At 37.9% G+C, this 23,668-nt stretch overlaps 3 protein-coding genes across 6 annotated transcripts in view; 2 read left to right on the top strand and 1 right to left on the bottom strand.

Moving 5' to 3' along the window:
- The first annotated feature begins 328 nt into the window (after positions 1-328).
- Positions 329-2,793, top strand: LOC106053884 (uncharacterized). The gene is made up of 2 exons (XM_056030123.1): positions 329-484; positions 1,305-2,793. The coding sequence occupies exon 2, from the start codon at positions 1,337-1,339 to the stop codon at positions 1,919-1,921; it is 585 nt and encodes a 194-aa protein (XP_055886098.1). The 5' UTR covers positions 329-484; positions 1,305-1,336; the 3' UTR covers positions 1,922-2,793.
- A 10,522-nt stretch (positions 2,794-13,315) lies between these two features.
- LOC106053886 (uncharacterized) lies at positions 13,316-16,303 on the top strand. Its single transcript, XM_056030122.1, has 2 exons — positions 13,316-13,470; positions 14,239-16,303. The coding sequence occupies exon 2, from the start codon at positions 14,254-14,256 to the stop codon at positions 14,857-14,859; it is 606 nt and encodes a 201-aa protein (XP_055886097.1). The 5' UTR covers positions 13,316-13,470; positions 14,239-14,253; the 3' UTR covers positions 14,860-16,303.
- Positions 16,304-19,501: 3,198 nt separating this feature from the next.
- The window catches only part of LOC106079930 (uncharacterized), a 61,097-nt gene continuing 56,930 nt past the window's right edge, over positions 19,502-23,668 (bottom strand). For 2 of the 4 annotated variants that reach the window (XM_056030110.1, XM_056030112.1), the window contains 2 exons: positions 20,689-20,749; positions 19,503-19,905 (listed from right to left, as the gene is read on the bottom strand). In XM_056030110.1, the coding sequence (XP_055886085.1) occupies positions 19,772-19,905; positions 20,689-20,749 (195 nt within the window). In that variant the 3' untranslated portion in view covers positions 19,503-19,771. Of the gene's footprint in view, positions 19,906-20,688; positions 20,750-23,668 lie in introns of all 4 variants that reach the window. The other 2 variants (XM_056030111.1, XM_056030113.1) reach the window with 2 other exon arrangements.

Genomic DNA, 23,668 nt, shown 5'->3' with positions numbered 1-23,668 from the left:
AAACCTCCTGCTTTCTCACCCGGGCTTGGGAGCAGCAGATGGCGAGGTTATTATTATTACTACTGCAATTATCTACTTCTATTATTTCTGTTAATTTATATCATTAACTAATTTATAAATTTCTTAAAAAGAATTTTTTTAATCTTCGTGTTTGAACATTAAAAATGTTTAGAATTCTAAAGATAAAAAAAATCGATTTTATCATACCGCAATGGCTAATTATATACACATATATAGAGAGTAGAGAGAGATCTATATATAAAAACCACGAAACCTTTGCAAGTTAAAGATGTCATTAACGGGAATAACCGAAATGACGTGGCTCAAGGGAAAGCACCTTCGGTTTCGGTATCAGTAGACCCTATAAAAAAGGTGAGCACTTCATAGCCCATCATTTAGTCTTCTCGAACAAGTTGTCTAAACAAAACTAAAGTGGTAAACATTGGATTAAACAGTTTGAAGTGCAGGAGTTTCACAACACAATGTATGTTTTTATCTTTATTACTTTTGTATTCTAATTAACTAACGTGATCTAATATTTTTTATAATAGGGTTAATATTATTATTTATATTCTTGGTCATATCATAGTGTCTACATTCTAAGTTAATTGTGAGAAAGAAAGGGAAAACAAAGAAAACAGCCCAGCGACTCTTTTTTCCTCACTCGGTCAGACTCTATCACAGCCACTCATTGATCAGGGAACATGAAATGCACCCAGATACCTGTGTGTAGTCGCTGAATGAACTCTTTATGTTGTCTGTTGTATTTATGTGTATTTTTCTGTTGTGTTGTCTTTATATGAGAAACGAGTCCTTATAATCACAACAAATTTCCGTAAGGATCAATAAAGCAGTCTTAGTCTTAGTCTTAAAACTATTTAATATATATTTTTGTTAGGTACTAGAATATTTTTTCTCTACCTATCTCGTTATGGGATACATGTTTCTCCAACGGCTATGCACTTTATATTAGATGCTCTACTAACAGCTCGACACAAGACGCTGTTGATCAGTATTCTCTTCATTTTAATTTCTTTTCAAGCCATTTCTATAAGTAAATCCTGAACGATAGTTTAAGTGAAAGTTACCTTCATAAAATTTGGAAGTCTTATGGTGTTAAAGGTATTAGGCCTATACATAGCTATAACATGTGGGTGTGTTTGTGTTTGCTATCAGATTTAATTAATCAAAAGTACAAATTAAAAATATGTCTGATAAAATACAAATAAAAGAACAAAAAAAAAAACCCAACAACCTTTTCAAACTGTCTTCTTACTAAATTATTTTTTTCTTCTTCTCTACAGAATAGAATTATCTCGTCCTGACAGTGGAGTCTATGCCAAATAGTCGATCCTCTAGCGCCATGGACCATGATGACAGCAGCCAGTCATCTCTGACTATAACAGCATCTGTTAGCGAATCTCCAAGACGCGCTCGCAAAGCCCAGCCCAACAGCGCCTCTGTCACAGCTAAGCCAGGAGAAACAGTCACGAAGAATATCGTGAAAGTGAACGGAGAATTAGTTAGTGCTCCGACACGGCCACCAATATGCCAAAATGGACTTAACAGTGCCACCAGTCAAATAGCAACCATCACGATTGGGGAGGTCAATGACCAGAATGCCAAGCCTAATGGACATTGTAGGCCCGTGAAACCTCCAGAAGTCAAACCAGATCCTCCCAAATGTTTCCAGATATTTGTTAACAACTTTGCAGACAGCAGAAACTATGCTTTTGAAGTAACTTCCACATTCCTGGTGGAGAAACTGATGACGCTGATCCAACAGAAGCTCGATATCCCATTGGATCAGCAGAAACTGACTTATGCTGGTAAGAATTTGGAGCGCGGAATGAAACTATCACATTACAATATACGTGAGCACTCAACAATTCATCTGACTGCAAGGCTGAGAGGTGGTTAAATGTATTCAAATTGACTTGATAGCAACAATATTTCATTATTTCTGTTTCCCATCAACGTAATCCAATTAAGCAGCTCTTTATATACAATTAAACTGATGAAGTTTAAATGTTCGACAAAAGAAAACTCAGCACTGCAGTTCTTAAAGGTTCCAATGTGAAGTCTACATTAAGGCTACATAAACAATCAACTAATGAGATGTTAATGTCAGAGACATTGAGATGTTAATGTCAGAGAGTTACATTAATCAACAGATTATGATTAGCATGAATGTGTTGGAACTATTGTATTTGTATTATTCTGTTAGCGTTGTTAGTGTGTATTTAGTATGTACAAACTACAGATTTGTAACAAAACAAATAACTTAAGTAATTTATTTTTCGTTATCACATTGGTGTGATTGCAGATATATATATATTGTGTCTGTAATCATTTTGTATTTACCCACTATAATATTCATAATGTAACGTATCTGTTCACTAAAATTCTTGATTACAAAAGGATCATTCCAATGTGTAAAGATGTGTAGAACGAACTTATATGACCTTGAACTTGTTGACCTATGATGTTAGTTTATTGTGTTCTTGCTGTATGCATACAGCTAGGGTCTTGCATTTTTAATACATTCTAACCTTTATGAATATTTTATGTCGAAATTTAGCAGTAAACCTACTAGAGTACAACTGCAGCATTAAGTAGAATTAGCAAATATTTAGTTCTAACTCTTTGAATTTGTATTAAAAATATTTTAAAACACATTTGATGTAGGTGCTAATTGTTTTTTTTTTTCTCTTGAGATCTAACATTTACACTGTTCCGGAGATTTTATTACTGTTAATTCATAAAAAAGATGAAATAAACTTTAAAAACATTTGTTTGTATGTGTTTAATTAGTTTTTAAATAGATTTTAATGCATCCAACAATATTATTATAGTTGTAATAATGTTATTGTAATAATTGTAATTGGGCCCCAGAATGTTTGTCACTATGGTTTAATTGAGCAAGAATAGTCTCAGTCAGGGGCGGACTGGCTATATGGGCAAACGGGCAAATGCCCGGTGGGCCGGTACCAAATGGGCCGGTCTGGTCGCGACCAAAGAAAAAAAATTCAATGCAGACAACTTTAAAAAAAAAGTGACAGCAGCAAGACACAAAGGCCCGAACACGTTTTCTTGTTGTTGTTTTTTTTTAAATTATTATTACAATTAATTTTGTTTGAAATTCAACAAGAATAAAATTTAAGAATTACACTATACACTGTACGTATTATCATTTGTAAAACGTTAGACCGTACTTTCTGCTATGCATGAGCGGCATGGCCTTCAACACTACTTTGATGTCTTCGAGACTGTGTTTGGCCTGATCATTTTGCTGGTCGGCATGGGCCTTTGATGGCACTCCTATTTTGTTTTGCTCCTTCCCTCACCCGTCTTTTGATGGTTCCATGAAAGTTAACGAAAAAGAGGGATGGGAAAGGATAATTTAGAAAACATTGATATAACGCGGCAAAAGGGGAGACAATTAGACATAACACATACACAGCCGCGAAATTGCAAACCAACCAACTTATTCACAGCTCAATATGGGTATAAAGATAAGATAAGATAATTTTTATTGATTCAATGTAATGGAAATTCAGTTTGACTACAATTGACAACCTCAGCGTAACTACTGTACAAAAACAGTAGTTCTAACTACTGTACAAAAACAGTAGTTCTACTTTCTGCGATTTGAAAAGAAAAAGTAAGTTTCTTGTTGTTTATTTGTAATAACATAGATCTAAAAATACTACACTTATGGCTTACAAAAAAAAGTATTATTTAATTAAAACATAAATCTAGATCTAAATCAATTTTATACCGTTGTGATTAACGGCAAACTTATGCTTAGTATGAAGTCATTGATGATGAAAATTATTACAATAATTACAATAATTTATATAGCGCTGTCACATCCGATATTTAATGAAAGGAGATTTAGAATCATTTATATTTTAAATAATATATTGATATACAAATCTCGTTTTTGAGAATGTACTAGGACGAAGCAAGAGCTTTTCACATTTAGAAGTACCTCTCTAACCGTTCTGCTTTCTCTTATCTTTTAAAGGAATATATATAGTTCGTCCATCGTAGTTCGATTATGACCACTTTGTCATCCAGGGGGCTGAGGGCCTTGCACTGGGGTTTTATGTCTCCTCGTGTGGCTGGTGAGACCTATGTGAGCCCGGAATGTTCGGCAGCACACTGGGCAGGTTATTCCATCTGGAGCTAGTGTCGTTTGTCTTGCTTTTCTTCTCTGGCGTTTTTTCTTCTGCCAGCTTTGTTCTCTTTTCCTCAGCAACCTATGCGCCAGTTGTCATAGCGCGACGTCATGATGCTCTGCCATGTGCCTCTGTCTCCCAGGTGGATGGGTCTATGCTGAACGCCTTCAGAGAAGCTTTGAGGGTGTCCCTGAAGCGTTTTCTTTGACCACATTGAGAGCGCTTTCCTTCGCTTAGTTGGCCATACAAGAGTCGTTTAGGGATGCGGTGGTCTTCCATTATGCATACGTGTCCAGCCGATCGCAGCTGGGATTGCATCAGGGTGTGTGAATGCTTTGCAGACCGGCTCTTTGAAGGACTTCAGTATTTGGTATTTTGTCTTGCCATTTGACAATCAGTATTTTTCACAGACATGTCATGTGGAAGTGATTCAGTTTCTTTGCATGTTAACTGTACACTATCCATGTTTCTGAGGCATAGAGCAATGTAGAGGATGACGGCTCGATAGACCCCTAGTTTTGTATTTGTGGTGATACCACTTTAAAGGAATGGGTTGTCAGGCAGGAAAAACAATGATTTAGCATATTTTAAGTCACACATCAACATGCATGACTAGATTGACACGTGAAATGCGTAGGACCTAAGTATTTTATTTCTTTGAAGAAACGTCTGTAATCTATAAGTAATACCAAAAAGTTTGAAACTCATTAAGGCTGCTATTGTAGTGTCTATAGTTTTCAGACTACATACATGTAGATCTATAAATAGAATACATTATGTAAGCCTACGAAAGCATACATCCAGTTTTCGATGCGTTATCAAACTTTATATATTTTGAATAGAATTAGGCTTACACCTATGATAAAACACATGGGCGTAGCCGAGAGGGGAGGAATTCAAACCATCACTGGCCTCAGATCTTATTGTCTGAAAGGGAAACTTTACTTACTTCCCCAGTGCAGCCAACTTAAGCAAACTACAGTCACCAAATTTCATGAGCGTAGCCAAAAGGGGTTTTGTGGTTTCCCCCCCCCCCCTTTTTTTTCCAGTACAAAAGTAAAGCATTTTACCATTTTCTAACAGTCGCTGGACTCCAGTGAATAGAAGATTTAGTTTTTGATTTTTTTAGCGGAAGAGTAGCAGGCTAATTGCACTGTAGATACCTCAAAATATGCATTTTTTAAAGCTTAAAATAACGGAAATAATGATTGGATCCGGGCCACTGGGGGAGCTTACGGCGCTCCCCCAGTCTTCCTAGCTGTAGCTGTCCCTTGGCGGTGTGTACTACCTTTCACTAATTATAGGAAGAGAGTATTCTAGAGTAGAAAAAAACGTTTAAAAGAATGAAAGGTAAGAATGTAATGAAGATTAATTACATATACACACACTAATATATATATATATATATATATATATATATATATATATATATATAAATTGCGGAGGGGGTTTACCCCCCCCCCCACACACACACCGAAAGTACATGACATGCCATTTGTGGGCCGGTTTATATGGTAATGCCCGGGCCGATTTTGATACCCAGTCCGCCCCTGGTCTCAGTACAGTCTATACTAAAACGTAAATGATTTACCGAATTGCATTAGTTCAGGAACAAAAGTCAGATTATTTGCAGACGATTGCATAATATATAGAACAATAAAAACAACACAAGACACAGATATTTTACAAAGAGAATTAGATGAATTACAGAAATGGGAATCAAATTGGAGCATGTCTTTCCACCCAGAAAAATGTCAGTTGTTAAGAGTAACAAAAAAAACTAAAACAAATTAATTCCACTTATCTTATTCATGGCAAACCAGTAACACAGACTAAAAACGCAAAATACCTAGGTGTTACAATAAATGAAAAACTGTCTGGAATCCCCATATTGATGAAACTTTAAAAAAAAATCAAACAAAGCATTAGGATTTATTAAAAGAAATTTCTATAAATCAAATAAGAACATAAAACTAAAATGTTATTTAACCTTGGTTAGGCCAATATGCATCCTCTGTTTGGGACCCCTCAACTCAAGAAAACATTAAGAAACTAGAACAGACACAAAATAGAGCAGTGCGATTCATAACAAACGAACATTCACATTTGACTAGAGTAACACCTTTAGTAAAATCACTAAATTTAGAAAGCCTTCAGGACAGAAGACTTAAAAGTAAAGTAGCAATTATACATAAAACACTGAACCATACCCTTCAAATACAAAAACAAAATTTAATAAAATACTCTGAAAGACACAAAGATATGGGCACATTCCTCGTTCCATATGATAGGACAAATTTGTACAAAAGCTCCTTCTTCCCTAGCGCTATTAGAGCATGGAATGGGGTGCATGAGCTAGCCAGGAAAACCAGTGAAAACCAGAATTTAAGTCATTGGTTAATATGCATTACTAAATGCATGACGCGTAGGAAGTAATCATCTTCTTTTTTGAAGTAACGTCTGTATCATATAAGAAGAAGATATACTCCACTATACTATATAAATATAAAAATACGAAAAAAAAAAAAGCTTACATTTAACGAAGTTGTATCTGTTAGTTTGGATTTAGTCACGTAAATACATTTGTAGTACATCTAGACTCTAGACCAGTGGTTCCCAAACTTTTTTGTCTCGTAGACCCCTTGGCATGTTTTCTGGTTTTCGGTAGACCCCCTACTCAACTTGCAAATTTTTGCAAATTCATCAACATTATTTTTAAACAAATTTCTAACTATAGTGAGTTGAAGAGTGAAATAGTAATTTAAAACTACACATCTACGGATATAATGTTTAATATACGAATCTGTTTTTCTATGAATTAGTCTTTCTAACATTAAATATTAATTAATTAATTAGTGAATATGCCTTAAGTATCATTGTAAAAGGTTTCGCAAAGAGCAGTTGCTCGTGTATTTCTTGATCTTTCACGTGTGGCTCAAATATTAAATCTGCGGAACTGTTTTCATTAATAGGAGAGGGGCAAAGGCGAGTAACTGGAGCCTAAACCAGGTCTCGTCGGTCAACCTTAAGGAAATATAAAGAGACGGTGACAATTCGCGCCATGTATCCCTAGGCCGTCCCCTCTTCTTCTTTCCCTGTGGGTTCCAGGCTAGGGCTTGCTTGTTATGCTGGATGCAGGCTGGCGAAGGGTGTGACCTATCCATTTCCAGCGTCTCTGAAGGATATCTACTTCAATGGGCTGCTGCTTTGTTCTTTGCCACTGTTCCTCAATCGAGATATTGTCTGGCCAGCGGATTATAAGAATCTTCCTCAGGCAGGTATTGTTGAATACCTGGATTGTTTCATGGTGGTGATGGTGGTTCTCCAGGTCTATGCTCCATAAAGTAGTATTGGTTTAACAATGGTGTTAAAGAGCCTAATCGTGGTGGTCGTGCTTTTTTTCCCCAGATCCCCAGGTGTTCTTAAGCTGATGGAAGACTGCTCGAGCTTTACCATGGCACCGCGATTTGGAAGCAGATGCCTAGCAGATGGGCAAGACGTGGGAACAGTTGGAAAGTCTCGGCCAGAACCGAGATGCCTGGAGAAAGCTGGTTAGTGGCCTATGCCCAGAAAGGACCACAGGCATAGATGAGATGAGATAAGATGGTGACCATTAGACAGTTTTTAGCACACAGCGCTACACCTTGTCAGACCAAGCTGTATTTCTATCTTGTGCAAAGATTTACATAAGAAGCTTTTAATTTTATAACTCATGCCACCGAAGCGACCTTAAACTGTATTGTCGCTTAAAGAAATTCTTTTAATAGTAACAGATGTAGGTTTTTGTAAAACGGCTGGTAGATTCAATGTTTGACCTTTGCTGTTTTCCGTATTTTGCTATAAGTAGAGAAATCTTGAAAGACTCTCACAAACCATCATCTTCTCTATATGATGTCGAACAGAGAATTAGTGGGTCTATTCTGAACTTTGAGTGTTCAAAAGTTGTTTAAATCTTAATTTTTGTCAGGGTGGCATTGTCTCAGATGATCCTTCAGCGTAACTGGTCTCATATCGTCATAAAAGAGTCACTTAGGCAACTGTGTGTTTAACAAGGAAGGAATGAATCCCAATTTTAAATAATTAATGCTGTACTGTCTACATTTCTTTTTTTTTTTCTAAATATTAGCTACATGTAGACAAAATTAAGCTATTTAAATAAGTATTGAAATTGAATACATCAATGTTTCGTTTCAATAGCAGGATACATATTGAAATGATTAACTCGGGTACAAATCATAGATTAGTGTAGGAAATAATTACATTAATGGAATGTGAAAATTACGTAACGACCTGCTTAAATGAAATCTATTACCGTAGACCCCCGTGGACATCTCATAGACCCCCAATTTATTTTTTTACTTTCGTAGACCCCTTGGAGGTCTTTGTAGACCCCTGGGGGTCTATATAGACCCTTTTGGGAATCACTGCTCTAGACTAACAATCTGTGCGATTAGAATTTTTTTTTCCATTTTGATCTGTTTATCGCAATTTCATGCTTTTAGCTTTCTCAATGCGCTGTGATTTTATGATCCTATCACTTATCTGGACCAGTTGGGAAAGGGGAAGGGTAGAAGGGTATTTAGGTAAATCCTTTTTTTAAATGCATTTTAAATATAAAAAAAATAAATGTTGTACTTGAGGGCTCAAGACTATACTTCAACCACTTTGCTATGGAAGTGCATATGAAAATAGAAGATTTTATTGTTATCTATTGTTAGTTTCAAACTTTTTAGTGGTGACCTAATTCTCTAAAAACAAGGTTACAAAGACAGTTTGTGTGGAAACACAAACTCAAAATCGGCCCCCGAAGTGGTCCACCCAGGCAGGTAAAAAGACAGGTATCAGTATTCTCAGAAAGAACATCAGAATTAAATTCGATCAAAGACAAATGACAGAAAAGAATGGAGGTCTTGTGTGGTGCCCCAGCGGTCCAGCAGACCAAAGGATAGGTGAAAGTGAATGTGAAGTTAAATGTGAACCTGGCCTAACTGATGTCTTATAATGAATATCTAATTGCTTTGTAAATGGTCAATCTCTAATTCCTCAAAAACAAATTTAAAAAAAAATCCTTTAGCCATGTGTGTTATCCCTTTTTTTCACGTGATAATATAAAAAACTACTTATTAATTGTTGTGTTACATTTTTTTCCCACTTATATGCATACTAAAGAGACTTTTTCTCTTTAAAAAAAAAAAGTAAACAATTTTTGTGTGTAAATGTAGTAGTTAGTATGACAGAACTTACATAACTTAGCAATACAAATGTTACCAAAAGTTTTTTTTGACAAAAAATAAAAAACCGTTTGCATAAATGTGTTAAAAATAGTGCAAATACAGATTTCTCCTACTAAAGTGCCTCCAGTGTTTGTTACTATTAATAGTGGATAGTTGTAAAAGTCATCAGAACTTTGAATGGACTAAAATATTATGATGTCGGATTTTCACTGTCTTTTCTAGTTTACGAGATCTAAACGGGACAGACGGACAGACATTTCACACAAAACTAATAGCGTCTTAAAAAGTATAAAAGTGACAAATCAACTTATACCTCTACATCTGTCAAGTACGATTTCTTTTCCTTGTTCTAGTCCAAAGAAAATTAATTACCAATAGTAATAATTGGTTACATTTTTTAAATTGATTCTTGTGTTGAGAGGTACAACAAATAGTTTTGCGAAATTTCCACTTGATCATAGATTGGGTGTGGGAGAAATAACGTGTACAAACATTTGACATCTATCATGACTTTTTCTTGGGCATGCGATCCAATACATCGAGTGGATGTCGTAAACAGGGGATCACTTCGGTATGACTTTGGAGGCCTACCAGAATCGAATGTCTTGGAAAACTAAATAAACATTGTTTGGTAAGAACAAGTAGAAGGTTAAGCAAGCAAAATTTAAAAAAATACTTTTAAAAAGAAAAGCTTGTTTAAGCGTAGTTGTATCAATTAGTTAGGATCAATCATGTAATTAAATTTGTAATAGATCTAGACCAGTGATTCCAAAGTAGTTTATCTATATAGATTCCCAGATTCTACAAAGACTCCCTAGGGGTTTACAAAAGTAATAAGAAAATTGCATACCTACTGCGGGTACAGTTCACACGATAATATGAAAAACTACTTATTAATTGTTGTTTTAAATTATGTCTGACTTATATGCATATTAAATAGTTTTTTCTCTTTAAAAAAATAGTAAACATTTTTTGTGTGTAATTATGTGGTTTTAGTATAACAGAACTTACAAAACTTAACAATATGTGTGCATAAGAGTGTTAAAAATATGGTAAATATCCATCTCCCTTAATAAAGAGCCTAAAGTGTTTGTTACTATTAATAATGAATAGTTGTAAAAGTGGTATATTTTTATGAAAAAAACTGCTTGCATAAGTGATTTAAAAAATTTGATTTTTCGCTTTCAGAAAAGAAAAAAGTAGCCGTTGCATCAGAACTTTGAGTGGTCTAAAATATTATGATGTCGGATTTTCACTATCTTTTCAACGGGACGCAACTAGAACTATTTTTACTAATTGTTTTTGTTTAGCGCTATTCCATGCTTTTGACTTTCTAGCACTTCTCTAGATCTGTTGGGATAATGGGAAGTGGGGAGAGAATGGAATATATTTTAGTTTAAAAAAAGTGAACGACCTGAATTCGAACTCGCGGTCTAAAGCCTTCTCAGGCTTCTCAAGCCAATCACTCTGCTAGCGAAGAGCATGGAAGATTGTATAGTTATCCATTGTTTCTACTTCATGTTGTGTTCCCTAAGCCTCAAACGACGACTTATAAAGGGGACTAATTCAGCTTATACCACCACTTCAGTCAAGTACAGTTTCTTTTTCTTGTTCGTGATATCAAACAAGTTAGTAATTACCAATAGTTAATTAACTTAAAAAAAAATATTCTTGTGTTGTCAGGTAAAAGAAATAATTGCGCAAAATTTCAGTTTGATCCGAGATTGGGTGTGGTAACGTTTGACCAGACAGACAGACTGACAAAGTGAGTTGATATAAGCTTTGTAAAAAGATGAGTCCAGTATTTCACGTGGCTACGTGAGCTCAGCTGTGAATTTAATATTTTGTCACATCCAATGCAGAAAAAAACTTTTCCAGTAACGACTGTAGAGAATCATTTTTCTGGTCTTAGCCGGTCTTTAACGTTAGCCTTTGGTCTCGTTTATCTCGCGGTCTCTGTTGGAGTTCACCAGTTGTCTCTTTCCAGTTCTCTTTCAAATAGTCTCTTTCCAGTTGCCTCTTTCCAATTGTCTCTTTGCAATTGTCTCTTTGCAATTGTCTCTTTCCAGTTGTCTCTTTCCAATTGTCTCTTTGCAAATGTCTCTTTGCAATTGTCTCTTTCCAGTTGTCTCTTTCCAGTTGTCGCTTTCCAGTTGTCGCTTTCCAATTGTCTCTTTCCAGTGTCTGTCCTCCTTTAATGACCGAAACAAAACTAAAAGTTTAATAATACTTTAAAAACATCAAAGCTTATATTAAGTGTATCATTAATTTGGATCAGTCAACTGTCATGTAACTCAATTTGTAAACGATCTAGACTATCAATAATAAATCTGTGCGATTAGAAATAATTTTTACTTATTGTTTTGTTTAGTGCATTGAGCTACCGTCAAATAAGCATTTCGACATAAAGTTGAAAGCACCAGTGTTACACACCGGCTCGCTCAGGTCAATCTCTCCTTTCTTTTCTTTTCAATTTATATACACTATATTTAGAGAGAGAGAGAGAGAGAGAGAGAGAGAGAGGGTGGGTATTGGGATTTAATTTATTATTATTTATTTTATTATCACGGTGTTATTATTTTCAAGACTTATTCTTATACTAATTATTAAAAAAAAATGACATATTATACAAATGATCAGAGTGTGTATTTATGAGAGTACTCATTTTATTGTATCCTAATTAAGTTTGCTATTTTTAAAGAAGGCCACATGGATATGATCTATACATAGATCTTAATTAGGCCTACTTTCTCTAACTAGACCCGACAGTCTACTATGATATTGTTACGTATTTCTGGATCTTCTGGCTAGATGTATTAGTTGGCACACAAATAAAAACACAGCAAAGAACTTGACGACTAAACTTTCAGTTTCATATAACTTTAATGACTATTAACTCTAACAATTCGTTACTGTAACATGTAGCGTAGAAGACTGTACAATATATGTCAGTTTACAGTTAGCTATACTTCGTTGCAATTCATCTCTTCACTTCGTTGCAATTCATCTCTTCTCAACTTTCCTCGAGCCGTATTCCACAGAACAGACCAACAACACACTTCCCAGTGTCGCTCCAGGTCTCCCAAAGCTGAACCAAGTCGTACTCAGAGCCGCACACGTCTTACATCGACTGTATCGACTGTAACGGCTGAAGTCCACTGTAGTTCGCTGTATAGACATTAACGACAGTAGTCCACTCCAGTTAACTCTACCCTAGTTAACTTGCATCGAGTCGTACACATTTCTCTTCCACAGAGCCGCACACGTCTTACATCGTCTGTATCGACTGTAACGGCTCACTCACGACTCCATACGACTGACTTTCACATTAACTTTCTGGCTTATATAGAGTCCCTAATCGCTTCTCCAAAGTTGCACAAACACTCCTAGTATCCTCTGGAATAACATGTCAGGAAACGTCACATCCTGTCTTTATTTATACACGTAGATTCCAGAAAACACTCGCTGCAGTGTCACCAAGTCGGGGTCACACGTAGTGACCTTTATCTGTCACTGTTCATTAGTAACTGTCCCCCTACTTAGATCTGTTCGTCCCCTGGAACAACACGTGTGGACACGTCACATCCTGTCTTTGTTTGTACATGTAGATTCCAGGGAACACTAGCTGCTGTGTCATCTCGCCGGGGTCATACGTTGACCTCTACCTATCACTGTTCATTTGTAACAATATTGAAAGTGGCTGTCACATTTTACGTACAAGAAATAGACACCAGTTTGGAAAGATTATTTTTACCCTCATAATCTATTCTGGTTTAGATTTAATCTATTTCTTGCTTTTTGATTATGTAAGCTGATTATTTGCGTGTTCTTTTTGGGAATTCCCAAACTTTCAAATATAATTTAATAGATCAACACCATGTTATATATAGTCAATGACCAACACTAAAGAGAATACCCAGTTTCGATATTGAAATTCTATAAACATGAATGTGACATATTAGCGCAGTAGTTTGTTTTTTGTTCTCAGCAAATCTGAAAGAAATCAACCAGTAACTCTTGAAAATATTGAATATATTTGTTTCTTTTATTATGTAAGTGGATAATGAATGACAGATTTATAATCTTGTCAGCTCTAAAATAAAGTTATATTACGACAATAATAATAATCTTTATTATTCATGAAGGCATTTGTCTTACAAATCGCGCATTAAAAAATTCTACGTTGACACTAGTTTCACTTAAACCTGTTATGTGAAATGTTGACATCAGATAGATGAATACCTTGCGTTTGACGTAATTTTCTGTTTTGAAGGAACGTCTGTAATTTATAAGATAAGATAATATAGGCAAATCTTTCTTGTTTCTTTTTCATGCGGTGATTGTGGAGTCTGAAATAAAGGCGAGGAGAAAGAGATACTTTTGTTTTTCTAAAATAAATAATAAAAAGAGGAAAAATAAAACTGTTTTAAAATCGTTTTTATTTATTTGAGGTTACAAGCTCAACTTTTTTTTAGAACAAGTTTCAGATTTTGTTTCTTAATTCATGACGGATTTCTGCCTGATCGTGTGGTATGCGCTTCGGGCTGCCGTCACTATGGTGTCGAGTTCCAACCCTGCCCACAGCATTGACTTCGTTCTGCTGTAGACAATAAGATTTATTTCTCGTGTCAGTTCACATATTTATATGCTAGATGTCTAGACATTCTTGTGTCAGCTCACATATTATATCCTACGAACATTTACTTATAACAGTAACTTGATGGTATTTAGATTTACCGAAAGTTAACTTTCAAACACACTAAAAGTAATCACCTAAAACAATTCATTGTTACTATCTATTGAACTGTTTATTTTCTCAGAGCGTGCTGGCCGCAATGAACTCTAGGATAAACAATCGTTCGTCCACTGTAGTCATGGAAGTGGACAAAGATGACAGCAGTAGCCAAGCCACTCTGACCATCACCGCTTCAGTCAGCGAGTCTCCCAGGTTGTCCAGGAGAGGTTCATCGAACAGCGCTTCTTTGACAGCTAGACCTAGTGACACCCCTGTAACAACAACTATCGTGAAAAACGCCAATGGAGAGCTGGTCAATGCTACGTCCCAAGCCAGCATCTATCAAGCGGAACTGGATAACAGTACTAGTGTCTTGGCCACCATCACGATTGGTGAAGCTAACGACCAAGGTGCAAGACCTGGAGGACAGTGCAGGCCAGAGATAAAACCTGATGAAGTCCAGCCTTTCGAAATCTTCGTCAGCAACCATCTGGACAACAGGACCTATACGTACAATGTCAAGGACACCTACCTGGTGGAGCAGCTAGTGAAGATGATCCAGGAAAAGCTCGGTATCCCACCTGAGCAACAGAGACTGGTGTACGCAGGGCGAAATTTAGTTTGCGGAATGAAGCTATCCCATTACGATATACGCCCCAACTCAACACTCTATCTAACAGGAAGACTTCGTGGTGGAGAAGCTTAATCATAAGCTATGTATAGAGCTATATCAATCTAAGATATACTTGTTTAAAAAAATGTACTAAGTCAACATTTGGGACAAGATCAAAATGAAAAAAAATTTCAAACTTAATAACATGGTCAGTAGAGATCCTACTAGTTGCCTACCATTGGCGTGATGATTTGGTCTCTTTGGCCACAGAGACAATATTAACAAGTTGACATTTGAAATTCTTAATATATTTTAATGGAGAAAGGAGGTGAAAGAGAGATAACTGTAGCATGGTGGAGTTGTAAGCAAATTAAAAACGAAAGCACTTTATAAGAGATTTATTTTAATATATATTAAACAAGTATAAGTTATGAATAACATAATGTATATATACACACACACATATATGTCATTATATATTTTATGCTAAATGTATGTATTGTGTATTTACAATTATGTAAAGCGAATATGTAGAGTAGGTCATAGTACATAAGATAATGAAAGCAATGTTTATCTTCACGCAACCATATGACAACGACACATATACAATTTATTCAACATTGAATACAAGGCTTAGAACACATATAGTCGTACTTGGTGACCATTATTTGAATCACGTTGATACACACACTACATGTATAAAGTCAGTTTGGACTTCTCAATTTATAACTTTATGTTGTCTGTCTTTTGTATAACAGGATATACATCCTTGGACTATCCAATCCATTGATTCCATGCGCAGCGTCTAGGGTCTATTCATTGTACATTCTTACTTCTGATCTATACACTAACTTAACTGTAAATAAATAAATACTGTCAAGCTCATGTGTATTTGAATATTATCAAATACGAAATAGAAACAAATGTACAAGTATACACACAGCAAATGTACATTTGTACGTGGTGAAGTTGTACTATTAATTTTTTAAGTTCTAAAATTATTATCATTACATCTCATTAATTACTTTTAACTGATTAAGATTATTTTATTGTCCTTAATTTCCTCATAACAAATATTCTAATAAAAATAACTTTTTTTTTCAATAAATAGGAATGACTGCATCACTTGACGTCATATTTAACATCTGACTAGATCTCTATAAAAAGAATAAGCATCCATACAAGACTGTTCCATAACTACTATACCTTAAACTGAAGCAAGCTTTTTTTTCCCAGCGGAAATTTCGCACCTAAACTTGTGTTGCGTGACAAGATTTTTTATTAAAATTCCCAAAGGATTACTTCATTAATTATTTCATCAATTTATCAATTGTATATACCGTTAAAAGCCCGGTGTTCCATCTATGGTGCTCAAGGGAACTAAAAATTGTATTGTATTTTTCTTATTGCCGAGTATCAGTAACGTCCCTTCCTTCATGCAACGATAAAACACCATCTTTTGTTTACTAAAATGTATCAAATAAACATGTAGAGTTAATATATGAATTTGTTACTAATAAATAACTCTATACGTTTACTTGGCTGTGTTATATGAATACATTGTGGCAATATACATTGCTAGTTTTCACCAAATCTATTAGAAACACGATTATATCCTTACAACTGATGAATAATGTGAAGCGACTGAAAGACTTTCTCTCCGATACTAATTAGAAACAAAATAGGCGGTACGTGTCTAATTAAACCATACGGTATGAGGCCGAAATAACCAAAAAAAAAAAAAAAAAACAGGTATGAAGCACAAAAAAAGAGGCGTAAGCCCATAAAATAGGGTCAAAAAAATTGTGTTTCAGATTTTTATCTATGTTTATATTTAAAAGGAATGTTCAAACTTTTTTTTTGTTTGGGTTTAGATGGTATAAAAAGTAATTATAATTTGTATTGTTTATAGAGCAAATGCTATTCTATTAGTTTTAGTTTCTATAGGTCAGACTCTCTGTCACGGGTCAAAGTGTGCGTTGAACAGGGATTACAAAGTGAAATAAACATTTGTTAGTTAAACAAAAATCTTTTTGTGTTTTGTTTTTTTGCCACCAAAATTATCTAAAGCCTGACCAGGACCTGTGTGTGGTGAGAGAACCAGGACCAGTGTGTGTTGAGAGAACCAGGACCTGTGTGTGTTGAGAGAACCAGGACCTGTGTGTGGTGAGAAAACCAGGACCTGTGTGTGGTGAGAGAGCCAGGACCTATGTGTGTTGAGAGAACCAGGACCTGTGTGTGGTGAGACAGCCAGGACCTGTGTGTGGTGAGAGAGCCAGGACCTATGTGTGTTGAGAGAACCAGGACCTGTGTGTGTTGAGAGAACCAGGACCTGTGTGTGGTGAGAGAACCAGGACCTGTGTGTGGTGAAAGAACCAGGACCTGTGTGTGGTGAGAGAACCAGGACCTGTATGTGGTGAGAGAACCAGGACCTGTATGTGGTGAGAGAACCAGGACCTGTGTGTGGTGAAAGAACCAGGACCTGTGTGTGGTGAGAGAACCAGGACCTGTATGTGGTGAGAGAACCAGGACCTGTGTGTGGTGAGAGAACCAGGACCTGTGTGTGGTGAGAGAACCAGGACCTGTGTGTGGTGAGAGAACCAGGACCTGTGTGTGGTGAGAGAACCAGGACCTGTGTGTGGTGAGAGAACCAGGACCTGTATGTGGTGAGAGAACCAGGACCTGTGTGTGTTGAGAGAACCAGGACCTGTGTGTGGTGAGAGAACCAGGACCTGTGTGTGGTGAAAGAACCAGGACCTGTGTGTGGTGAGAGAACCAGGACCTGTATGTGGTGATAGAACCAGGACCTGTATGTGGTGAGAGAACCAGGACCTGTGTGTGGTGAAAGAACCAGGACCTGTGTGTGTTGAGAGAACCAGGACCTGTGTGTGCTGAGAGAACCAGGACCTGTGTGTGGTGTGGGGGCTAGAACCTGTGTGTGTTGAGAGAACCAGGACCTGTGTGTGGTGTGGGGGCTAGAACCTGTGTATGGTGAGAGAGCCAGGACCTATGTGTGTTGAGAGAACCAGGACCTGTGTGTGGTGAGAGAACCAGGACCTGTGTGTGGTGAGAGAACCAAGACCTGTATTTGGTGAGAGAACCAGGACCTGTGTGTGGTGAGAGAACCAGGACCTGTATGTGGTGAGAGAACCAGGACCTGTATGTGGTGAGAGAACCAGGACCAGTGTGTGTTGAGAGAACCAGGACCTGTGTGTGTTGAGAGAACCAGGACCTGTGTGTGTTGAGAGAACCAGGACCTGTGTGTGTTGAGAGAACCAGGACCTGTGTGTGTTGAGAGAACCAGGACCTGTGTGTGGTGAGAGAACCAGGACCTATGTGTGTTGAGAGAACCAGGACCTGTGTGTGTTGAGAGAACCAGGACCTGCGTGTGTTGAGAGAACCAGGACCTGTGTGTGGTGAGAGAACCAGGACCTGTGAGTGGTGGGAGAACCAGGACCTGTATTTGGTGAGAGAACCAGGACCTGTATGTGGTGAGAGAACCAGGACCTGTGTGTGGTGAGAGAACCAGGACCTGTATGTGGTGAGAGAACCAGGACCTGTGTGTGGTGAGAGAACCAGGACCTGTGTGTGGTGAGAGAACCAGGACCTGTGTGTGGTGAGAGAACCAGGACCTGTATGTGGTGAGAGAACCAGGACCTGTATGTGGTGAGAGAACCAGGACCTGTGTGTGGTGAGAGAACCAGGACCTGTATGTGGTGAGAGAACCAGGACCTGTGTGTGGTGAGAGAACCAGGACCTGTGTGTGCTGAGAGAACCAGGACCTGTGTGTGGTGTGGGGGCTAGAACCTGTGTGTTGAGAGAACCAGGACCTGTGTGTGGTGTGGGGGCTAGAACCTGTGTATGGTGAGAGAGCCAGGACCTATGTGTGTTGAGAGAACCAGGACCTGTGTGTGGTGAGAGAACCAGGACATGTGTGTGTTGAGAGAACCAGGACCTGTATTTGGTGAGAGAACCAGGACCTGTGTGTGGTGAGAGAACCAGGACCTGTATTTGGTGAGAGAACCAGGACCTGTGTGTGGTGAGACAGCCAGGACCTGTGTGTGTTGAGAGAACCAGGACCTGTGTGTGTTGAGAGAACCAGGACCTGTGTGTGTTGAGAGAACCAGGACCTGTGTGTGGTGAGAAAACCAGGACCTGTGTGTGGTGAGAGAGCCAGGACCTATGTGTGTTGAGAGAACCAGGACCTGTGTGTGGTGAGACAGCCAGGACCTGTGTGTGTTGAGAGAACCAGGACCTGTGTGTGTTGAGAGAACCAGGACCTGTGTGTGGTGTGGGGGCTAGAACCTGTGTGTGTTGAGAGAACCAGGACCTGTGTGTGGTGTGGGGGCTAGAACCTGTGTGTGGTGAGAGAGCCAGGACCTGTGTGTGGTGTGGGGGCTAGAACCTGTGTGTGGTGAGAGAGCCAGGACCTATGTGTGTTGAGAGAACCAGGACCTGTATGTGGTGAGAGAACCAGGACCTGTGTGTGGTGAGAGAACCAGGACCCGTGTGTGGTGTGGGGGCTAGAACCTGTGTGTGTTGAGAGAACCAGGACCTGTGTGTGGTGTGGGGGCTAGAACCTGTGTGTGGTGAGAGAGCCAGGACCTGTGTGTGGTGTGGGGGCTAGAACCTGTGTGTGGTGAGAGAGCCAGGACCTATGTGTGTTGAGAGAACCAGGACCTGTATGTGGTGAGAGAACCAGGACCTGTGTGTGGTGAGAGAACCAGGACCCGTGTGTGGTGAGAGAACCAGGACCTGTATGTGGTGAGAGAACCAGGACCTGTGTGTGGTGAGAGAACCAGGACCCGTGTGTGGTGTGGGGGCTAGAACCTGTGTGTGTTGAGAGAACTAGGACCTGTGTGTGGTGTGGGGGCTAGAACCTGTGTGAGATAAACAGACGAAAATAGTTAAAGAAGGTTCTATGAAAACTGTAGTGAATGGGACGCATATTTTAAGTACAGCATATTACATGTATTTTCATTGCAATGAAATCCTTTACTTCTCACTAAGAAAGTGAATCTTTGACCTTTAAATCAGATAAAATGTGATACGAACATAGTAAACCTAGATGCACGATGACTGTAGTCTGCCAAGTGATGTCGTAGGCCGGTGTGCCTTTGCTTCTTGCGGCTAAAGCATCTGCGGAAAGCAATGAAGTATTAGTGGATCAAATAAAGTACTGACCTATATACATATTTAGAATAAAAAATCATCCTTTTTTTAAACATCGAAAGATGAACGTTTCAACTAAAGTCTCACTCTCAAAAGAATAAATTATTCTAAGCCTCATCCTAACTGGCCAACCCTGACATAGTCTGTCTTTCGGTTTAGAGATGACGGGTGGAAACTGATTGAGGTGCACAAAGACACTACAAATGTAGACATTATTAGAAGTACTGTTTGGATCCAAAGTTCTGTACCAGTGTTTTAAACTTATATTTAGTCTTTTTTTTTTTAGAAGGGGCAGACCACTACAAAACTATTATTAATGGGATACGAGATGTATATAAAGAGTTGAGCACTAAGTGAGACAAACCGTTACAACCAGACAGTTCGAGAAGCTTCACGTTTTTTTTTTTTGGGGGGGGGGGGAGGGGGATAACATTTAGCCTAGAACTTCTGCCCTGCCCTTCTACATTCACCATACAGTGGCTATTATTTCAATGTAATTTATACTATAGCTTCCTACTAGATAGAAAAGTATTAAGTATCTCGTACAATGATGTGTAAACAGATAGGTGTTCCATTAAAAAAAACGAACTGATATAGAAGGAACGCCTTCACAATGGTTAGAACGGAGAAAAACAAAAGTCACGAAATTTGAACTAAAAAGTAAATAATTAAGTTTTGGGAAAATGTAACGCACAAACTTTTCTTGAGAATATTAGAAATGTACATGGATTAGGTTCAATCACATATTACCTCTGGAAGTAAGGTTTCTTAAGCAGTCTGATGGTCGCATGTTAGGAGTGACTGTGAAGCACTTAATGAATTAAACACAAACAAAATGAGTTCAACTTTGTTTCAGTATGTTAAGCGGATGGGAAACAAAAGGGGAAATCTAAAAAGTCAAAAACTAATGCTAGAGTAAACTTTCAAGAAACACTTCTGTACATGTCAAAACAATAATCTTATAGTCAAAAGTCTTGTCTTGCTCATTATAATAATTATAATCTAAGCAAACAATATAGAAATGAGATGTTTTTTTCAAACTATTAAAGTTCCATCTAATCTAATGTGCCGTCACTAGGTGGGTGCTGACAACACCGACCAGGGGTAAACAATGTAAACACTCAGTTTACATTTGTTTAAGAATCAAGGAATGTATGTCAGGATTTAACAAAGTGATTGTTTTTGGGTCGTTAGGATTTTTTGGGTCGTTAGGTGGTGTGACGATACGAAACTTACATGCAAAAGTTCATTTGAGTTTTTCCCAGCAATCCGTGAGAAACTTTAATTTTTAACTTAAAACAATTATTTTCTTGTCCACCCACAACTAATTTCTTTTAGGATTTATCTCCCCTCGCATTGTTTCTCACGGGACGAATCTCGACGTAAAACATTAACTAGCCTTTCTAGGGCTAACTTTTAATTTTGACCGCTGTGCAGATGACCGCACACACTAGTCACTGCACGCAGCGGCCTAATAACTTTTCACACCTATTCTCCCCCCCCCCCCCCCGCAGGATACGCATTGCTCTAAGAATAGCATTGCACTCGGGCTGGACAGATACATATTTGTTTAAGACTTAACTCTCACGGTAGGCAACGAATATTGACCATAAATCTGACCTGACGCCTGACATCTCCGGTACATCGATACATGTGAGAAAATCAGCTAGATTTCTTCCCCACCCGTTAAATGAAAAGTCCCAACTATATATATAGAGAGACCAAAGCATTCCAAGATAGGCCCGCTAGGATTCATACAGTCTCCTCTGTTAGGAAGTTTAGTTGTGAGGTTTCATTAGGGACAAAAGAGTAAGTGTAAACATTTTACTATACTTATTTTATCCTATAGTAATGTGTGAGTACACATTAGTACACAACCACGTTCCCCGTCATTACATTATGACTTTATTATGTATGTACATTTTACTATGTAATGTCAATGCTATATCTTCATATAGTATTATTAATGCCGCTATGGTTGTCTACGTTTGAAGCCATAGTTATTATATTTGATTTGTTATGTTTCATCCATTCCCGCATCTTAGTGATTGATGTAAACAATAACCTTTCGTGAATCTAAGTACTGTCTAAGAACTTAGATCACAGTGCTCTAAACTTACAGAGCCCATGTAAAATTAATCATTTCACATTTCTATTATATCCCTCATACATATTTTTATGTCTCACACCCTTATGAACTTATAGTTCCTTGGATGAATATATTTTTGATTAATTATATCAAACCCTTACACTGTATCTCGATCCCTAGTATTTTATTTTCATCTTATCCTTTAGTATATAATATGCTCATTCCCCATTGTACTATAACTGATTGCTTATCGTCGTAATCAAATTTAATAGATGAATCTTGACTAGTATCATCCTACATTGTATGATGACACATTTATTGTGGTTATCTTACTTGTATCTTTTTGTTATTGAGTTATATGCATGCTTTGAGATTTTATACTTAATTGTCTTAAATGCCTTATTGGGATTGATACCAATGCCTACATTTGATTGATTGCAAGGCATATGGGGATCCCTGCTCAATGCCTTTAGGAGGTTCCTAATTGTCTGTCTTATCCCCAGCCTGGTTGCTACCCCCGATTGCTACCCCTGGTTGCTACACACGATTGCTACACCCGACTGCTATAACTACCAGATCTCCACCCAAAGCTGTAACCGGAGCAGACCACACCAGATACCCCCCCCCCCCCCACAATTATATACCTGTTAGCAAGAAGGCATTGCCTACTGTCCTTGGCCTTAAAATATTGCCCAGTGTCCACAGTGCCTTATACTGCCCAGTATCATCTGCCCAGTACCCGGCCCAAACTGTCCACTGCCTAATAGCTATTGCCTTATGCGGACTGATTAGAGCAACCTTCGCTGCAGAAGATAAACTGGTGTTGAGTTAGCACGGATCTCTACGAGCTAGAGATCACAGCTGAGAGATCGTCCCACTACAACTTAGTCTGCAGCATCAACCCTCTCTACTGCTAAACAGGCAGCGGCCTCACCCTAGAGCCAGCTTACCTACAGAAGACGACCCACGGGCTAGCAGCTAAGAAAATAAGTAGCCAGACATAGGAACATTCTTCTCCTCCAATCACTCAATAATTAGCAATCCATGATGAGCAGTTATGTTAGATATTAGCACCTTCATTTCTTTTCTTAATTATAATTTTATTTGATCATTTATCTTTTGTAAACTTTCATTTGTTAAATTATTCTTATTTATAAACGTATAATATTGGTCTGTTCTTGCTGTTAGTTGCGGTGTGCCTGTACAAAATCTTATATGTTAGCGGGATAAAAATAATATAATTTCCCCTAGACTTAAACAAACAAGCCCAAATAATAACTAATTAAACATCTCGTCACAGGTGGGGGGGGGGGGTGAAGTTGATTGGGAAGGGGGGGGGGGGCACCCTGAGCTAGCCGCACCGGGTGACACGGACCATAGTGATCTATAGGTGACAAGTTACAATTAAGTGTAATTGACTTCTTTAGATATGACTATTGTCAAGCACATCTATCTTGAAATAGCATGCTCAGTGGTCAATGGTCAAACCTCTTTGTGGTCATGTTAGAGGAAGAGTTGTCTGGTAGAAGGCTTCCATGCTGTCTTTAAGCGCTCAGTAAACACAACTCCAGTTGTGATTCGATCTTTAACCCTCTAGATAGGTGGCGAAGCGGTTTTCGCTACACAGCCACACATCACAAT

The sequence above is a fragment of the Biomphalaria glabrata genome, chromosome 5, assembly GCF_947242115.1.
Source record: "Biomphalaria glabrata chromosome 5, xgBioGlab47.1, whole genome shotgun sequence".
Lineage (NCBI taxonomy): Eukaryota > Metazoa > Mollusca > Gastropoda > Planorbidae > Biomphalaria > Biomphalaria glabrata.
The sequence above is the reverse complement of the archived record's forward strand: the minus strand, read 5'-3'. Positions and strand labels throughout refer to the sequence as shown.